At 41.9% G+C, this 19650-nt stretch overlaps 3 protein-coding genes across 3 annotated transcripts; 1 reads left to right on the top strand and 2 right to left on the bottom strand.

Annotated features, from left to right (window-relative positions):
- Positions 1-1105: 1105 nt before the first annotated feature.
- On the bottom strand, positions 1106-6217 carry ifi30a (IFI30 lysosomal thiol reductase a). The gene is made up of 7 exons (XM_072690957.1): positions 5990-6217; positions 4332-4514; positions 3515-3589; positions 3142-3231; positions 2850-3002; positions 2074-2142; positions 1106-1330 (listed from the first exon to the last, which is right to left on the bottom strand). The coding sequence occupies exons 1-7, from the start codon at positions 6119-6121 to the stop codon at positions 1271-1273; spliced, it is 762 nt and encodes a 253-aa protein (XP_072547058.1). The 5' UTR covers positions 6122-6217; the 3' UTR covers positions 1106-1270.
- Positions 6218-9232: 3015 nt separating this feature from the next.
- Positions 9233-11378, bottom strand: bloc1s3 (biogenesis of lysosomal organelles complex-1, subunit 3). Its single transcript, XM_072691108.1, has 2 exons — positions 11297-11378; positions 9233-10884 (listed from the first exon to the last, which is right to left on the bottom strand). Exon 2 carries the CDS (start codon positions 10881-10883, stop codon positions 10299-10301), a length of 585 nt encoding a protein of 194 aa, XP_072547209.1. The 5' UTR covers position 10884; positions 11297-11378; the 3' UTR covers positions 9233-10298.
- Positions 11379-13674: 2296 nt separating this feature from the next.
- slc19a3a (solute carrier family 19 member 3a) lies at positions 13675-19650 on the top strand. Its single transcript, XM_072691118.1, has 6 exons — positions 13675-13821; positions 16263-16914; positions 18112-18324; positions 18700-18892; positions 19063-19204; positions 19507-19650. Exons 1-6 carry the CDS (start codon positions 13675-13677, stop codon positions 19648-19650), a joined length of 1491 nt encoding a protein of 496 aa, XP_072547219.1.

Below are 19650 nucleotides of genomic sequence, written 5' to 3'. Positions count from 1 at the left end.
TGAACTAAACTGGACTGTGTATTGAATGTAACCCTGCAGACTATCCTAAACTTCAAATCTACCCTTAAAAGGGGAAGGCTGGTTTAGAATTAGGTGCAAAATCCCATTCAGTCACTTCCATTCTGTTCAGGCTTCAGTTGCAGTTTATAGGCGTTCAGTTAAATGTCAGCTGAAGATCAGGATATCTACAATCAACCACCCGAAAAAAAGCCTTCCCCAGTTTTCTCTACTAGGACTGTTCTGGATGTAGTTTAGTACATGACATAAACACCATGTTTAAAATACACTGAAAAGCGAAACTTTGGAACTTAAGTGTTTTTGAAGGAGTTCACTTCTGACCCCGACTGCAGAAAGGACTCGTTCATAGCGTTTTCCGTTTTTGCTGAGGTCAGCTCAGGCGGCAGGATGGGCTTTAAATGTGGAATCCTATCATTGATCATCCTGTCGCATCATATTAAAGCAGACGTATTTGTACTGCTCTTTTCAGAATATTACATGTAGGATTATTCTATTTTTTGTGAATTGCTGTCTCCTGGCCTCCAATCCTCCTCATGATAAAGCAAAGTTGTAATTTTTATACCCAAGTCCAGGTTTAAAGGGCCGCTAATAAAGCAAACTGAATCCCTCTCGCTTTATTGAAATAAAGTAAATACCACTACTGTTAACATTCACAATCATTCACTCTCGCAGTCCTACAGTCCACACGAACACTCAGCTCCATAAACCGCCTGTTTAGGATTCCCTGTTTTTAATGACTCAAGAGCCAACTTACCTCCACCTATTTAGTCTACTACAGTTTAGCTCCACCCACTCAGACAGCTGTTCTCAGCAGTGTTTAAGTGCTGACGGTTTTGAACGAGACACAGCCAATAAGAACAGTAACTGTGTTTGACTGTATGGGCTAAAGAAAGGCTGAAGTTCAGTTGAAAAGCAGGATTGATGTAGATAAACTGCAGGAACTGATCTCTGTGGGCAGGGTGGTGCTCTTCTAAATGTCTAAACTGTTCTTTAAACAGGATGAATTTCAGGTGCGAAAGTGATGAACAGTCATTATGAGAGAGGGTCGCTGGTGTCGGGGTGTAAGAACAGGACTGCGGGACGGCAGTGACGAGGTTTTAGTCCTTTATTAAAACAGTGATCCCACAGCACTCAGGTGGTTCATTCAGACTACTGCTGACCACAGCAGCAGGACGGAGAGTCACCACAGACTGACTGAACTGGACCATTTAAAACCAGCTGGCCGGACAGCGGCTCCGAGAGGAAACCCAGATCAGCAGACATTTCTTTTCTTTCCCTTCAGTCCCAGAGCGCAGGCAGCTGGCTTCTCTCCCTGCAACACAGACACACACAGATACACACACACACACGTTTAACATTCAGACAAGCTGCACTGATACTACCACCACTATTATTACAAACAATTCTATGCCTACATTATTATTATTGTTATTATTATTATTATTGGTAGTACTAATAACATTAGTAGTAATTCTAAAAGTAATGCTCAGAATTAGCCCAGTTTTAATGGTTATGGTTAATACTTTACATATAGTGTAATTTATTTATTTATCTACGTTTCTGTAACTGAGTGTCTTGCTGTCCCTTTCTGCTGACACTGAGAATTTCCCCACTGTGGGACTAATACAGGACTATCTTATCTTACTGAACTAAGTCTTGTTAGTTCAAACTGCAAACAATGAACCTTCCTCCCGATTCATCTGAAATGTAAGCAGATATATCTAATAATATTTCTTATACTGTTTATATGATCTTTTTCTATCCATCAGCAGATCAGCATACTTAGTTTAGGAGTCATTTCTTGATCTAGCAATATAAAACAATAATGCTGGAACTGAATTCTGATTGACTGGTTTATAAACACAGAGGCAGTAAGCAGGGCTCGTATGTGTGAAGCGTAGGGTCCGAGCTCTTTAAGAGCATCACTGTAACGTGCGTCTGACTGGAGGGAAGGGGGGGGGAACGTTACGGCTTTTTTCGGATGAATCAGCATAACTAAATGACTTCACTGCGTCCAGAGCGGGTTCATTAGAGTCAGATCAGATCAGGCCTCACCTTGTACAAACTGCAGACCAGGTTAAACAGAGAATTCTGGGCCTTCTCCTGCAGGTCGTCTGTGTGCTCCTGTAACACACACACACACACACACACACACACACACACACACACCAGTCATCAATCAAGCGATCATGTAATGAAAGTCTGTTTAAATGGAGAATTAAAAAGTCGTTGAGGCTCGATCAGGTCAGAAGCTCAATTTAACTGTTTAAATGCAGACACCCTGAAATCCAGCAGACATGATTGAGATTGTTAAAATATTATACAATTTTTATAATTAATAATGAATAATTATGATATTTTTAGAATAATTTTGCCATTTTATTTATAAGTCCTTTTATCCACAGACTAGACTGGCAGATTATTTCTCTTGTTTTTCTTCAAACTATCTGCCTGTGTGTATTTTATTGAATCAGTACTGAATAATAATACAAATTAATAATACAAATGTACTATTAATAATGCAGGAATAAATTTTTAGGCACAATTTACACACAAACATAAATGACTCCCAGCCCAAACATTACTGACTGTCTTCTCCTCCTGATTCATGCATTAACATTTTATATGAAATAATAATGTTTATTTGTTTGTGCGTTTACTGTATTAACGGCTGAGATATTGAGAGAATCTTACAAAAACAGTAATGTGTTGGGTAAAAAAAAAGTAATATATTATAAAAAATTATATATTATAATTGTATATCACAATTATATTCATACACTATATCTTAATTAAAAATTATAAATAAAATATGTAGAATGTGTTCTTACGCCATTGATGGTCACCCAGGGAACGTATTGGTGCTGTGGTTTCAGTGCTCTGGTCTTCACAGCATTCTGGTGCATCAGCTGATTACCCTCATCTCCATTCACACAGGTCTGGATGGCGTCCCAAAAGCTCTCCTTAGTGAAGAGCTCCGCACACTGAGGACAGAGGAGGAAGTGTTACCATGGAGACGTCACTTACATACAGTCTTTACTGAACACACCTGACTTACAGCTGATCAGAGGAACTGTAAACGCTCACATGAACTGAGCTGTGTGTGTGAGAGAAATCACTCACCTGTTTGGATGCTTTCAGCACATCTGCAGCCATCTCCATACAGTTTATAGCAAAGTATGCAGCACCTCCCATTTTACTCAGCATGCAGGTCTAAAACACAGCAGGAACGGATCGCTGAGAAGATATGCCATTTTTACCGTCGTGCTAATAATTAATTTCATTCATTATTTTAAATGCAGGTAATGGTGAAGCCAGGCTTTGTTCTACATGTTATTTATAATGCTCACAATTATTCCAATATTTAATATCTGTCGAGGAAATGATACAAGTTGTTTAGCTCCGTTTGACTAGTTTTTGATCAATGTAACAATTAAAATATTTAAATTTTTTATACAACCGCTCTAATTCGTCTGCCTGATGTGAATTCTCTCACCTCGATCATGTTGCCCATACACTCGTCTGGTCCGTGCTGACAGGTGAACTCATACTTCTCTGCACTCTTCTTCTCCTACAGCAGAGCCAAACAGTGTTACTGAAAGAGCACTGACTTCAGCTCAGTCTGCAAATCACTGTAACTGGGTGGAGCTTAAATCATAGTAGATGGGGAGGGGTGGGGCTTATACGTATGGGTGCATCCCTTCAGGGTAAAGTAGATGGGGAGGGGTGGGGCTTATACGTATGGGTGCATCCCTTCAGGGTAAAGTAGATGGGGAGGGGTGGGGCTTATTTGTATGGGCAAATCCTATCAGAGTAAGGTAGGTGAAGAGGGGTGGGGCTTATGCATATGGGCGCATCCTATCAAAAAAGGTAAAGGTGCACGTATTTGTCACTGTACAGTGTGGACTGTACAGCGAAATGTTTTCCTCCGCATTTAACCCATCTGGTAGTGAACACACACACACACTCACACACACACACACACATGTGTTAGGGGCAGTGAGTACACACACACCCAGAGCGGTGGGCAGCCAACTCCAGCGCCCGGGGAGCAGAGAGGGTAAAGGGCCTTGCTCAAGGGCCCAACAGTGGCGGCTTGCCGAGCCCAGGAATTGAACCCACAACCCTGTTATCGATAACCCGGCGCTCTAACCGCTGAGCCACCACTGCCCCACTAAGGTAGGGTAAGGTAGGTGGGGAGGGGGCGCAGGCGCTGAGATAGTTCTACTGGAGCTCTGTAGAACCGAACCAAACCGAACATGTCCAACACCAAATCAAGCAGGAACAGCAGAGAGGGTGAAACAGAACCGAACCTCTGCGTTCCCAAACGGAACCAGCTCCAAGGTCATGATGTCATTCAGCATGAAGAACGTCGGCATGAGCTGCATCACCAGGAACTCTCGGCAGCCGGGGCAGAACGACTCGTAGTACAGACTGACGTTCACCGCCGCTGGGTTCCCCTTGGTCACATTGGCCCCGAAGCACTGCTCCAGAACCTGAGGAACACAGAGAATCACGGGAAACTTTAGAAGGGACTCTGCTGAGTGCACTGACGACTCCTCTCTGTAATCACACAAACACCTGAGGCTCCGAGCCTCCGATGAGCGGATCAGACCGAACACATCTGACCTTACTGACCGACGGCCTTAAGGTGGTCTAGAACAAACATTTGATTATATTTAAATATTCACCCAGAAACAAGCAATCAATTATTTCTTAATTATTTTTTAATGACTGATCTTATTTAATGCATATTTACAGTTAAATTGAGTAAAAGCGTGTAAAAGTGGAATTTCCCGTTCCACCTTAAACAGTGCAGTAGTTGCATTCAGGCGCCTCGAGCCAAAATCATCACAAAGCTGCAGTTACAATCACAGTTATAGCTACAGTTATAACCATGGTTATAACAACGTTTATGGTTACAGTCATAATTATGATTATAGTTATACTGCCATATATGGTTATTTCACAGTTATTACTATGGTTATACAATATTTTATGTTTATGGTTATTCACTACACGTCCAAAGGTTTGTGAACACTTTAAGCTACTTTAAGCTGCACCCATTGCTGACCCAGATGTGCAAGTGCACACACACAGCTTGTCTAGTCCCTGTAGAGAAGAAGTACTGCCAATAGAATAGGACTCTCTGGAGCAGATCATCATCATGACCCTATTGGCTCCATGCTGCCTAATGCCAGGCGTGGGCTAGAGGGGTATAAACTCTTTTTAATACCCTTGACTTCAAAATATGAGTTAAGTTGAGGTATCCCGATTACAGTTATAGTAATGTATGCTTACAGGTAAGATTATGGTTATTATGTAGTTATGATTCTAGAAATCTATTTGGATATGTTTATAGTTATGGTTTTATATATATATAAAGCTATAGTGTTTGGTTATAGTTCTGATTGGTTGAATCTGCATGATGTGGGACCCCAGTCACTGAGTCACTGAGTCAGTGAATCAGTGAATCAATGAATCACTGCTCAAACTAGATTTGCTTGTGGTTTGAGTTCACGCCCACAGTAACTTGTGACAAAAGGATTTTTCCCCCTAAGTAACAAACTTCCTCATTACATCACCAATCAGAAATCACGATTTATAACATTTTATAGAATTAATTATTTTTTATTATTTTATAATAACTGATCTTATGTATTTAACAGTTAAATTTAGTAAAAGCGTGTTAAAGTGTCTTAATTCCGTTTGTTTATTTGTCTTTTAGGAATTTTCCGTTCCACCTTAAATGGTGCAGTAGTGGCATTCTGGCGCCTCAGGCGCTCAGGTTATCTACTGCACCATTTAAGGTGGAACGGAAAATTCCCAAAACAGAAGCCGAAATCAACACAAACGTTAAATAAAAGCGAGCGCAAATTACAGCGAACCACAACATCAATCACCACGTTAAGTATCCAACTATATTTAAGCACATTTAAGCATTTTAAACGCATTAACGTGTCAGTCTTACCCCGCATTTGGCCGCGGTCTCCACAGACGAGCACCACTGCGCAGGAGGAGCGGTGCAGGACGGTCTACAAGCACTCCCACAAATCAGAACCCACAAAGCAGCGAGCAGCAGTCCTGCCTTCATGGAGAACATCTTCCCAACCCTTCAGTGTCTAAAAGATCAGATCAGACTGATCGAAACTTCACTTTACATCCTCATTTATCCCCCATTCTAAACTTTACAAACCGCCGAGAGATTATCTGATTGGTCAGGGGTCAGGTGACAACCACGCGTCATCAGTATCCGGCAGAACAGCAGCAGCTAAAAGTCACTCCTTCAGGGGATCGACCAATTACTGATCAATACCCATACCTATCTGCATATCAATATTATTAGAGCTTCATACTGGATATTAATGTTATTAGAGCTTCATACTGGATATTAATGCTATTAGAGCTTCATACTGGATATTAATGCTATTAGAACTTCATACTGGATATTAATGATATTAGAACTTCATTCTGGATATTAATGTCATTAGAGCTTCATACTGGATATTAATGCTATTAGAACTTCATTCTGGATATTAATGTTATTAGAGCTTCATACTGGATATTAATGCTATTAGAGCTTCATACTGGATATTAATGTTATTAGAGCTTCATTCTGGATATTAATGCTATTAGAGCTTCATACTGGATATTAATGCTATTAGAGCTTCATACTGGATATTAATGCTATTAGAGCTTCATACTGGATATTAATGTTATTAGAGCTTCATTCTGGATATTAATGATATTAGAACTTCATTCTGGATATTAATGTCATTAGAGCTTCATACTGGATATTAATGATATTAGAACTTCATTCTGGATATTAATGTCATTAGAGCTTCATACTGGATATTAATGCTATTAGAGCTTCATACTGGATATTAATGTTATTAGAGCTTCATACTGGATATTAATGTTATTAGAGCTTCATTCTGGATATTAATGCTATTAGAGCTTCATACTGGATATTAATGCTATTAGAGCTTCATACTGGATATTAATGTTATTAGAGCTTCATTCTGGATATTAATGATATTAGAACTTCATTCTGGATATTAATGTCATTAGAGCTTCATACTGGATATTAATGATATTAGAACTTCATTCTGGATATTAATGTCATTAGAGCTTCATACTGGATATTAATGCTATTAGAGCTTCATACTGGATATTAATGTTATTAGAACTTCATTCTGGATATTAATGTTATTAGAGCTTCATACTGGATATTAATGTTATTAAAACTTCATACTGGATATTAATGTTATTAGAGCTTCATTCTGGATATTAATGTTATTAGAGCTTCATTCTGGATATTAATGTTATTAGAACTTCATACTGGATATTAATGTTATTAGAGCTTCATTCTGGATATTAATGCTATTAGAACTTCATACTGGATATTAATGCTATTAGAGCTTCATACTGGATATTAATGCTATTAGAACTTCATACTGGACATTAATGTTATTAGAGCTTCATACTGGATATTAATGCTATTAGAGCTTCATACTGGATATTAATGCTATTAGAACTTCATACTGGATATTAATGTTATTAGAGCTTCATTCTGGATTATTAGAATGTTGAGTGTAAGTCACGCCACTCTCAGCTCTGAGGAGTTATGGAACATCACAAGGTTAGAAAATGATTAATGTGTCACAAGGAGTCATCCTTCAGTTCTTGCTCTAAACACAGGAGAAGCAGTTATCCAGTATGAATTCTGCAGTGTATGAGAGTGTATGATGTGCTGTCGTGTTTTCAGGGATCAGTAGAAGGTCTGTTGAGTTTAGCGTTGGGGGAATTTGGTGAATAAATTCCCTGGAGAAGTATTCACCACAGGTGAGCAATTAGAATGGAGGAAGCCTCCTGCCCTCCACTCTTACACTGAAGCAGGCTGGGGAACTGTGGGGGAATTCCATGTCTGTTAGTGTGAAATCAGCCACAACATTAAAACCACAGCAGGGTGAAGTGAGAAACACTGAGGATCTGGGTCCACTGGCTCCTGTCTGTCAAGGGCGGATCTACATATCAGTCAGTGAGTGAAGAACAGTCAGGTCTTGAAGATGATGAAAATGATGAAGGTGATGAAGGTGATGAAGCAGGAAAAATGGACAAGCGTAAGAATCTGAGACACTTTGACAAGAACCAGACTGTGATGTTCTAGATAATGACTGGGTCAGAACATCTCCACTAGAACATCAGGCAGATCTTGTGGGGAGTTTCTGGTATGCAGTGGTCAGTACCTACTAAAAGTGCCACAGGGTCTTGGGTGGCCAGGGCTCACTGATGCTCATGGAGGGCCCACTGCTAACGCTAGTCTTGGTGTCGGATACTACAGGACTCTCAGGACTCTGTTTTGGTGGAATGAGGAGGACCTACCCAATATTATGCAGGCGGTTTTAATGTTATGGCTGATCAGTGTAGATTAACAGAGCTACAGTCACAGCCCTTCATTAATAATAATAATAATAATAATAATAATTCACTGGTGATCTCACGTCTGAGACTGAATGCTCACAGCAAGGTTCCAGCATCTGAGTGGAGGCTGTGACTGCAGTAAAGAGGGACTAACTCCCAGCTTATTCACTTTTACTATATTTGTGACCAAGTTCTGTTTCACATGAATACTTTAATTATGAATATTCATTATTATTATTATTATTATTATTATTATTATGTTGTTGGTGGTGGTGGTGGTGTCGGTGTCGGTGTCGGTGTCCTCTCACTGACCCTTTGTTTTCACTGTCAGGGTTCTGAAGTCCTCTGTGTGAGGCAGTGGGAGCAGACGGGTCACATGTTCACTCTGCTGTTATCATCATGTGACCACATCACCTGCTGCTGTTTCATAAAGCAGCATTTTTCAGACTCCTTCAGAGCAAAGGTGAGCACTGTCAGACAGGTACTCTCAACTCCTCTCCTATTGTGAAACACTTATTTATTATTTTTACATATATATATATATATATATATATATATATATCCATATATATATATATATATATATATATATATATATATATATATATATATATATATATCCATATATATATATATATATATATATATATTTTTTTTTTTTTTCAATCAAAATGGATTAAAAATGTATTTTATCTTCTCTAATTTTGCATGTTAAAAACAACACATGAATATAAAATTAACATCAAACATGTTCAAATACATTTTTACTTGGTATTTTTATTAAGTATTTCAGAAAATACCAAAATTCCATGTTTTTTTGTTTTTTTTTTAATGAATGATGAATGATTTAAATGAATTACAATCAAACCTGTACTTGATTTAATGCTGCTGCAGGCTCCACATTGCTGTGACACTGGGAAAAGTATGATGATATAGTTGGAATATCTGTTGCCTCTAATCCCAACAACAATCCCTAAACAGGACAATCCTCCAGGTCCCTGTAAAGCTGAGATGCAGGACATAAGGAAGGTGCAGAGGGGCAGTCGGGACGCTGATGGCAGAGGACAGATCACATTTCTACAGGATTCATTAAAGCTCAGTGAATCCAGACATATTCATCTTTACTGTACAGAAAAAACAGTCCAGTATCATTCAGATAAATAAACACACGGCTGCAGCCACAGGACACACTCTCACACTCCTACAGAGTTATTATTAGTAGTATTATTATTAGTATAGCGGTTATACAGAACTCCAGTACAGCAGAACCCCCTGTACCCTCACACTCACACAGATATACTCCATTACTAAAGACACAGACACAGATGTGCAAATGCACACACAGCTGGTCTAGTCCCTGTAGAGAAGAAGTACTGCCAATAGAATAGGACTCTCTGGAGCAGATCATCATCATGACCCTATCGGCTCCATGCTGCCTAATGCCAGGCGTGGACTAGAGGGGTATAAAGCCCCCCAGCATTGAGGAGCTGTGGAGCAGTGGAAGAACTGTGTTCTCTGGAATGATGGTGGAGGAGCTCCATCCAGTACTTCTGGGATGAGTTGGGGAGTTGGGGATGATGAGGTGGGGTGGTGATCACCTAACATCCTGACCTCACTAACACTCTTGTCACTAAATGCAATCAAATCCTCACAGCAATGCTCCTCCAGAATCTAGTAGAAGTCTTCTTCTCTGGACAGTAGAGACCGGTATCCCAACTCTTTAACACCCTTGATTTCAGAATAAACAGTGAATGAGCAGGTGTCCCAATACTTCTGTCCGTGCAGTGATTCAGGTTTAATAAGTTGCTGTTCTCCAGCTTAAAGGATAATGTAGATTTGATTTCCCCAGAACTCCTTTAGGATGTCGGCTGGCTGGGAAGGGTGATGTTCGGGAGAAGATTACAGCTGGTGATGATGTCGATCTTCTCGGAGACGGCTCTAAGGTCCTCCAGGATGAGGCGGATGCTGTGGGAGGTGTTGATGATGCTGTTCTGGGAGTTGTTCAGGTGGGTCGTGGCTGTTCTGATGTCCCGGGAGGCTCCCTGGTAGAGCAGCTTCAGGCTGTGCTGGACGTCAGCGCAGAGCCGAGCGTTGCTCTCCTGCAGCTTCTGCTGCAGCAGAGTGTTCTGACCTGCGGACTCTGCCTTCAGACCTCTCCCGTCATCCGTCCCACACAGGGAGACCACCTCCGGGCTGCGCATGACCACCAGAGGTGGCAGGTCAGGCTGGAATATCAGAGAGTTTGGGGAGGTCTGAGAGGTTCGGGCGGGTTCTGGTCTCCACGGCTCTGCTTCTTCTTCGCTGTCGGTCTCTGAAGCCTCTCCAGGAACCGTGAGTCCAGAGGAGGGTCTCACTGAAGTCATGAAGACCTCCTGATCCGAGTCCGAGTCTGTCTCGTCCGCCTCACCCTGGACCACCACTGCCACCTTCCTGCTCTCCATTCTGCACAGCAGAAACACACCCGATCATCAACAGGAAACAGGAAACACTCTGCTAAAAACAGCCTGTCCAGCTCAGGGTTAGCGTTTGACCAGTGTCAGGTATGTTCTTGTTTGGGTTTGATGGTTTACCAGCATGACCAGCATGACCAGCATGACCAGCATGAGCACGCTGGTCCACCAGTATGAACAACTTGACCATACTGGTCAACCAGCTTTTCCTCACTAATCACTAACCAGTATGACCAGATTGACCATCATGCTGTTAGACCAGTTCAGACACACTCTATACTGGTCAGGAGTTAAACTACACTGGAACCAGTTGGTTTCCCAGTACAGGCTCTGCTCTCTCCTGGATCAGCAGCTTCTCCACCACCAGTAACACGAACAGTAACCAGTAAAACCAGTGAACTCACTCTGATCGACCCAGCAGATCGAGGATCAACAGCAGCTTAAACCTCAGATCTCCAGTTTCTCTTCTGCACGGCAGTCACATGAGGCGCGTGAAGGCAGAAGCGCTCACATCCAATGTCAGAATAAAAGTCCCCTCACGAACTCGATCACGCGCTGATAATAATACAGCATTTATTCAAGATTAATATAGGAAATACTTTAACAGTATATGTGAGTGAATACGTCATAAGTGTGATGTTGCACTAAATCAAAAAATTAAGTAGATATAAAATAAGTAGAACTTACTAATATTTAATTAAACATTTAACGTTAAAATAAAATGTAAGTATATAGATTTTATACTGCAGCAATTTTACAGCACTCAGGATTATTCAGACAAATAATATGAACTACTACAGGATACAAAATACTAATAATAATAATACTATTAATAATTGCTTTAGGAAAACTTCTGTACAATGGTTGTATCGCCACCTGCTGGTCAGCAGGTCTGTAATTAACTCTATATAACATTAGAATAAACCCAAATTAACAGAAAGTCAGTGGTCAGTGAGAGTGTCTACCTGTAATTAACTCTATATAACATTAGAATAAACCCCAATAAACATAAAGTCAGTGAGAGTGTCTACCTGTAATTAACTCTATATAACATTAGAATAAACCCAAATAAACATAAAGTCAGTGGTCAGTGAGAGTGTCTACCTGTAATTAACTCTATATAACATTAGAATAAACCCAAATAAACAGAAAGTCAGTGGTCAGTGAGAGTGTCTACCTGTAATTAACTCTATATAACATTAGAATAAACCCAAATAAACAGAAAGTCAGTGGTCAGTGAGAGTGTTTATACCTGTAATTAACTCTATATAACATTAGAATAAACCCAAATAAACATAAAGTCAGTGGTCAGTGAGTGTCTACCTGTAATTAACTCTATATAACATTAGAATAAACCCAAATAAACAGAAAGTCAGTGGTCAGTGAGAGTGTCTACCTGTAATTAACTCTATATAACATTAGAATAAACCCAAATAAATATAAAGTCAGTGGTCAGTGAGAGTGTCTACCTGTAATTAACTCTATATAACATTAGAATAAACCCAAATAAACAGAAAGTCAGTGGTCAGTGAGAGTGTCTACCTGTAATTAACTCTATATAACATTAGAATAAACACAAATAAACAAAGTCAGCGGTCAGTGAGAGTGTCTACCTGTAATTAACTCTATATAACATTAGAATAAACCCAAATAAACAGAAAGTCAGTGGTCAGTGAGAGTGTCTACCTGTAATTAACTCGATATAACATTAGAATAAACCCAAATAAATATAAAGTCAGTGGTCAGTGAGAGTGTCTACCTGTAATTAACTCTATATAACATTAGAATAAACCCAAATAAACAGAAAGTCAGTGGTCAGTGAGAGTGTCTACCTGTAATTAACTCTATATAACATTAGAATAAACCCAAATTATCAGAAAGTCAGTGGTCAGCGAGAGTGTCTACCTGTAATTAACTTTATATAACATTAGAATAAACCCAAATAAACAGAAAGTCAGTGGTCAGTGAGAGTGTTTATACCTGTAATTAACTCTATATAACATTAGAATAAACCCAAATAAACAGAAAGTCAGTGGTCAGTGAGAGTGTCTACCTGTAATTAACTCTACATAACATTAGAATAAACAGATAGTCAGGGGTCAGTGGTCAGAATGTGCTGTTGGTCAGTAAGGTTGAGACACTGTATGGATGTGGTCAGTTCCCCCAGCAGCTCACCTCATTTACTTTTAGACAGGGATTGGGGGTACTGGCCTTCCTCCAGGAGAGCACTGGGAAATAATATGCTAACACACTCACACACACTGAGCTGTATTTGTATGTTCTGAGGTGTAGAGCAGATGTAGGTGTAGGTGTAGGTGTGAAACCCTGTAATCTGATGGAGAATGAAACTGGCTGTAAATAATCTGTACAGACCTTTGAACTGGTTGCTCATTGACAGGTTGCATGAGTGCACACACACACACATACACACACTCACACACACATACACTTACACACAGTCACAAAGTGAAGTGGACAACTGTAGGACGGAGCATGTGTTGACTTTTTGTGACTGAATCACACACCTGAGCAGGTAAAGCAGGTAAACATTCAGGGGCTCTCGCTGATTCCTCTCCTGCACCTTATCTTCACCATGAACAAGTGAGAGAGAAGAAGAGGAAGGAGTTTCTACTGAGCTCCATGCAGGGTCCACCTGAGACTGCACACACACACACACACACACACACACACACACACACACACACACACACATACACACACACACACACACATACACACACACACATACACACACACACCTGTACTAGTTAAAGTGGGAATAATGGAGTGTATGAAGCGGTGTCAGTCCGGCTGGGTGTTTCCGACATCTCTGCTGTGCATCTATGGGTTCTTCAGCACAGTGAAACCTCTTGAGCCGTTCCTTATCCCGTTCCTTACTGGACCTGACAAGAACCTCACCATGGAACAGGTACCGTAAAACACCACAGCAGCACTGAGAGAAACACACACTGTGAAGTTATTTATGTGTTGTACACATAAAAACACTGTAACACTGTAACACTAACACTCCACTGATGTAACACTGTAACACTAACACTCCACTGATGTAACACTGTAACACTTTGGCACTAACACTCCACTGATGTAACACTGTAACACTAACACTCCACTGATGTAACACTGTAACACTAACACTCCACTGATGTAACAATGTAACACTGTAACACTAACACTCCACTGATGTAACACTGTAACACTAACACTCCACTGATGTAACACTGTAACACTTTGGCACTAACACTCCACTGATGTAACACTGTAACACTAACACTCCACTGATGTAACAGTGTAACACTAACACTCCACTGATGTAATACTGTAACACTAACACTCCAGTGATGTAACACTGTAACACTAACACTCCACTGATGTAATACTGTAACACTTTGGCACTAACACTCCACTGATGTAACACTGTAACACTAACACTCCACTGATGTAACACTGTAACACTAACACTCCACTGATGTAACAATGTAACACTAACACTCCACTGATGTAACACTGTAACACTAACACTCCACTGATGTAACAATGTAACACTGTAACACTAACACTCCAGTGATGTAACACTGTAACACTAACACTCCACTGATGTAATACTGTAACACTTTGGCACTAACACTCCACTGATGTAACACTGTAACACTAACACTCCACTGATGTAACACTGTAACACTAACACTCCACTGATGTAACACTGTAACACTAACACTCCACTGATGTAACAATGTAACACTGTAACACTAACACTCCAGTGATGTAACACTGTAACACTAACACTCCACTGATGTAATACTGTAACACTTTGGCACTAACACTCCACTGATGTAACACGCTCTGTGCTGTAAAGCTGTAGTGCTGTAACACTAACGCTGTAGTGCTGTTGTACTATTACTGAACAGATCATCCTCATCAGATCCCCCCCAGCTTCTTCTGATCTGATCTTACATTTACATTTACAGCATTTAGCTGACGCTCTTATCCAGAGCGACTTACAAGGTTACTTGTATTACAGAGGTGGGCCAATGTAATGTTAGCAGTCTTGCCCAAGGACTCTTATTGGTGTAGCGCAGCACAGTCACCCAGACCGGGAATCGAACCCTGGTCTCCCACATGCTGTTGTTGTAATGCAATGGCAGGTGGTGGTGTTATCTGTTGTGCCACACCAACCATCTTCACTTCTCCCACCGATTGACTCACCTAATTTTTACTGTAGTTGCATTAATCAATGCATCTAGTGTAACCATGGAAACAGGCATAGTGTAATTATAGACAAATGGCTCTACAATAACCACAGAAACGGGCGGAACATAACCGTGGAATCACAGGTGTAGTACAGTGATCAAACGGGTATGGTGGGACCACAGAAACTGGTGTAGTATACAAATGGAATAGTGAGTGTAGCATAACAATAGAAATGGCTGTAGTGTAACCGTGGAAAGAAAGTGGCTGTAACCATGGAAACCATTGCAGGATATAGGACAGTTAGAGCAGCCCTGCACGGTTTACCTGTTAAACCTGACACTCTACTAGAGCGGAACCCTGCTGAGCAGGTGCTGGTTATCAGAATGGATAAAGCGGTTCCTCCAGTTCCAGAAGCACCATCAGTAGATTCAAGATTCAAGAGTTTATAGTCATGTACACAGCAGAAACAAGCAGTTCCACTGTACAATGAAACTCTCACGTTGCAGTTCCTCCATTTACCCACAATCTTATAAATATCACTATAAAGAGAGAAACAGAATAAGTAATATATATATATATATATACACTAAAGTAAAGCCAAGTAAAAGAAAAACACAGTAAAGAAAGTTAAAGAGTGCAGTACTGAGTAGAATATGGATGTGCAGGTGTAAAGTACATTGTGCAGTATAAAAGTAAACAGTATTTGTAAACAGTAGCAGTGATAAATTAATAGGTGCATGTCAGAGGTCAGAGTGTGTGTGTGTGGGGGGGGGGGTGTTCAGAAGCCTGATGGCTTGTGGATAGAAACTGTTCGTCAGTCTGGCCGTCCTGGACGCGAAGAGGCTGTGCGCAGGGTGTGTACAGTCCTGATACTGCTGTGGCCCCTCCTGATGACCCTGGTCCTGTAGATGTCCTGCAGTGAAGACATCAGAACAGACCTGCAGTTTGATGTATCGGGAGAAGCTGCACCATAATGCTGCATTCAGCTGAATCTCTATCAGTCCGGGGTTCTGTTCGGTTCCGTTACGCTGTTCGTTGTGGACCCTGTATCAACAGTTCTCAGACAAGTTCTTGACCCAGGTGGACGTGTTGGTGTGGACGGGAAAGGGGTGTGATGGAGGATTAGGCTCTAATGAAACTCTCTTCCTGTTCATCTCTCAGGTGACCAATCAAATCTTCCCGGTGTGGACGTACTCGTACCTGGCCATGCTGGTGCCAGTGTTTCTGCTCACCGATTGGCTGCGCTACAAGCCTGTGATTGTGTTCCAGTGCGCCGCTCTGTTCGGGACGAACGCCATGCTGCTGTGGCTACAGGGGGTTGGGGTCATGCAGGCTATGCAGTTCGTCTACGCTGTGGTGACGGCCTGTGACATCGCCTACTTCTCCTACATCTACAGCATGGTGGCGCTGCAGCACTACCTGAAGGCCACCGCATACTGCCGCACTGCCCAGCTGATCGGATACACCGTGGGCTCGGTACTGGGCCAGCTCCTGGTCTCGTTTGGCCTACTGACCTATCACTACATACTGGTGCTAACGCTGGTGCTAATCTCAGTCGCCTTGGTGACCGCAGTACTCCTGCCCATGCCTAAAACCAGCATGTTCTTCCACCACCGGGGTGAACCAGGGCATTTACCTGAGGGCCAGGCAGAGTGCACCTCTTGTGAGAACACCCTGGAATCCGGAAAAGTGGAAGCTGATGAAGCTGAAAAGTCCAGAAACATTCCCAATGAAATTCCTCAGACTACAGGAGAGGATTCACAGGAGGATCATGGGAAGAGTCTTGAGACCGGTCCAGTCGCAGAGGGAAAAGGTGAGAATTTAAAAAACAGACAGGACCTCTATAATCAGCCCTGATAGACCCTGATTCACACACCTTATCTAGAACCGGAACCTCCTCTGTAGAGCTGCTCCTCTCTCAGACCGGAGCGCAGTGGGCGGAGTGATACACACACTGTGCTGAGGTGAAGGTGGGTCCGGTTCCTGGAGGTCCTGGAGATCTGGAGGAGCTCTGAGAGACACGCTGAGAGACGAGAGTTTTTAGGGGCGTGTCTACAGAAAGGAGATTGGTGACAGTCTGAGTCCAGTGTTTGTTAGCAGTGTTAGCCTAGCATCTCCTGTTGTACACTATAGACGCTCAGGTGAGAGACCGAACATGACTCAGCTGATCGACTGAATCTGATCAGAGATCAATCGTGATACACCATATGGACAAAAATATTGGGACACCTGCTCATGCATTGTTTCTTCTGGAAGTGTATTAAAATAGTTTGTCCAGCTTTCGTTGGAGTAAACTGTCTCTACTGTCCAGGAAAGACTTTCTGTGAGCATTGCTGTGAGGATTTGATTGCATTCAGCAACAAGAGTGTTGAGAGTGAGGTCAGGATGTTGGATGATGATCACCACTTCATCCCCAATTCCCCAACTCAACCCAAAAGTACAGGACCGCCATCATTCCAGAGAACACAGTTCCTCATGTAGTGTGGTTTGATGTTTTATTGAACCGTTTCATTAAATGTTGGAATAAACGTCGTAAATAAAACCCTTAGTTACATTTACTGAATGTTCTCAGAGATTTCTGCGCTAAGGAAAGTCAAAGTCAGCTGATCTACAGTCATGATCAGTTACATCTGATTATTATTATGTTGGTGCAGGTTAGAATACTGTGTTAGCTCCTCCATCTCCTCCACCCCTCCGCACGGGCGTCTGTTAGCTGACTAACAGAATTAGCCGTTAGCGTCTCCTCCAAGCGTGTTGAGCTCCAGTGGTGGTGTGTTAGCGGCAGTCTGAGGAGATGTGGTGGAGCTTCCTCACGTGTCTCAGAGGAACACGGTGCTAGCCTTCACCCTCCCAGTGCTGGCAGCATCATGATATGGGGTTCTAGATAGTAGGGGGCTGGGGATGACTGAACTGGGGAGAAAGCTTTATTATTATTTATTAAGCTGTATTATTTATTTATTTAAATTCTACTTGAGTACACTGAACGTTCTCTGTGTGCTCGGTTCTATAGCGGGTTGCTGTGGGACTCTCCTGCAGCTGTGGAGAGACTTCCTGACCTGTTACTCCAGCAGGGAGATGCTGTACTGGTCAGCTTGGTGGGCACTGGCCACCTGCGGCTATAACCAGACCGTCAACTACGTCCAGGCACTGTGGGAACACGTGGAACCTTCCAGCAACTTCACCGTCTACAACGGAGGAGTGGAAGCCGTCTCCAACCTGTTTGGTGAGGATCATTTCCATTTATGGCGTTTAGCCAAACGTTATCCAGAGTGACCCCAAACAATTCACACCGGTTACAGAGGACTGTCACCTCCCTTCACATACTGAACTACACTGAACAACAGGTCACTTCTGAGAGTGGTGTGATGCTGAGAGTGATACATGGTGGGGTGTTGAGAGTGATACATGGTGGGATGTTGAGAGTGATACATGGTGGGGTGTTGAGAGTGATACATGGTGGGATGTTGAGAGTGATACATGGTGGGGTGTTGAGAGTGATACATGGTGGGGTGTTGAGAGTGATACATGGTGGGATGTTGAGAGTGATACATGGTGTGATGCTGAGAGTGATACATGGTGTGTATCACTGTGTGAGCAGGTGCAGCAGCAGCATATGGAATAAGCTTTAGTCCGGTGGACTGGAGCCGCTGGGGGGAACTGGCTCTGGGCTCTCTCTCAGGCCTAGGGGGCGCTGCTCTGTTCGCCATGGTTTTCTCTGCTAATATCTGGATCTGTTATACTGGATACATCATCTTCAAGAGCCTCTACATGCTCCTCATCACCATCGCCATGTAAGAGCTTCCACTGCTTTACTGCTTCTCCATACCTTGTGCTTCCACTCACTGGCCACTTTATTAGAAACACCTGCTCTGTGCTTCCACTCACTGGCCACTTTATTGGAAATGATTATTTATTATAAATGATTGATTTGCTATTATGGGTTCCTCTGTGTGTTTATCAGGTTCCAGATAGCTGCAGGACTGTCAACAGAACGATATGCGCTGGTGTTTGGAGCGAACACCTTTGCTGCTCTGGTTCTGCAGACCATTCTCACCTCCATTGTGGTGGACAGCAGAGGCCTTGGCCTGGACATCGTCACTCAGGTCAGTCAGGTGTTCTTCAGAAAAATCATAGCAACCACCTAGCAACCATTTAGCAACCGCTTAGCAAAAACATAGTAATCACTTGGGATACCATAGCAACTGCTTTATAACTGCTAAATAAACTTTTCTAGTTTATTACTATTATTTTTATTATTATTATTATTATTATTAGTAGTAGTAGTAGTAGTAGTATTGTTGTTGTTGTTGTTGTTGTTTTGTTAATAAAAGTGTAATTAAGAGGGTGATGATTAAAGCGGTCGAGTTTATGTGTTGTTTGTTTGTTTGTGTTTATTATGTTCTAGTTTATAATCTATGCATCATATTTCTCCACCATCGCTCTGCTGTTCCTCCTGAGGGGTCTGTACACGTTCTACCGGCAGAGAGAACCACAGCATCGGACAACCACTGGAGAACAGAACGAGAGTGTACAGCCGGATACACACTAA

The sequence above is a fragment of the Salminus brasiliensis genome, chromosome 11 (genome assembly GCF_030463535.1).
Source record: "Salminus brasiliensis chromosome 11, fSalBra1.hap2, whole genome shotgun sequence".
NCBI classification, from domain to species: Eukaryota; Metazoa; Chordata; class Actinopteri; order Characiformes; family Bryconidae; genus Salminus; species Salminus brasiliensis.
The sequence above is the reverse complement of the archived record's forward strand: the minus strand, read 5'-3'. Positions and strand labels throughout refer to the sequence as shown.

Bases quoted from the DNA above. Each gene is read 5' to 3' on its own strand.
- ifi30a (XM_072690957.1), bottom strand. From the start codon at position 6,121: ATGTTCTCCATGAAGGCAGGACTGCTGCTCGCTGCTTTGTGGGTTCTG. The intron at 2,143-2,849 runs GTAAGAACACAT...TGTGTGTTACAG, and splicing joins CCTGGGTGACCATCAATGGC to GAGCACACAGACGACCTGCA. The intron at 1,331-2,073 runs GTGAGGCCTGAT...TCTGTGTTGCAG, and splicing joins TGGTCTGCAGTTTGTACAAG to GGAGAGAAGCCAGCTGCCTG.
- bloc1s3 (XM_072691108.1), bottom strand. From the start codon at position 10,883: ATGGAGAGCAGGAAGGTGGCAGTGGTGGTCCAGGGTGAGGCGGACGAG.
- slc19a3a (XM_072691118.1), top strand. From the start codon at position 13,675: ATGGAGTGTATGAAGCGGTGTCAGTCCGGCTGGGTGTTTCCGACATCT. The intron at 18,893-19,062 runs GTAAGAGCTTCC...TGTGTTTATCAG, and splicing joins CTCCTCATCACCATCGCCAT to GTTCCAGATAGCTGCAGGAC. The intron at 19,205-19,506 runs GTCAGTCAGGTG...ATTATGTTCTAG, and splicing joins GCCTGGACATCGTCACTCAG to TTTATAATCTATGCATCATA.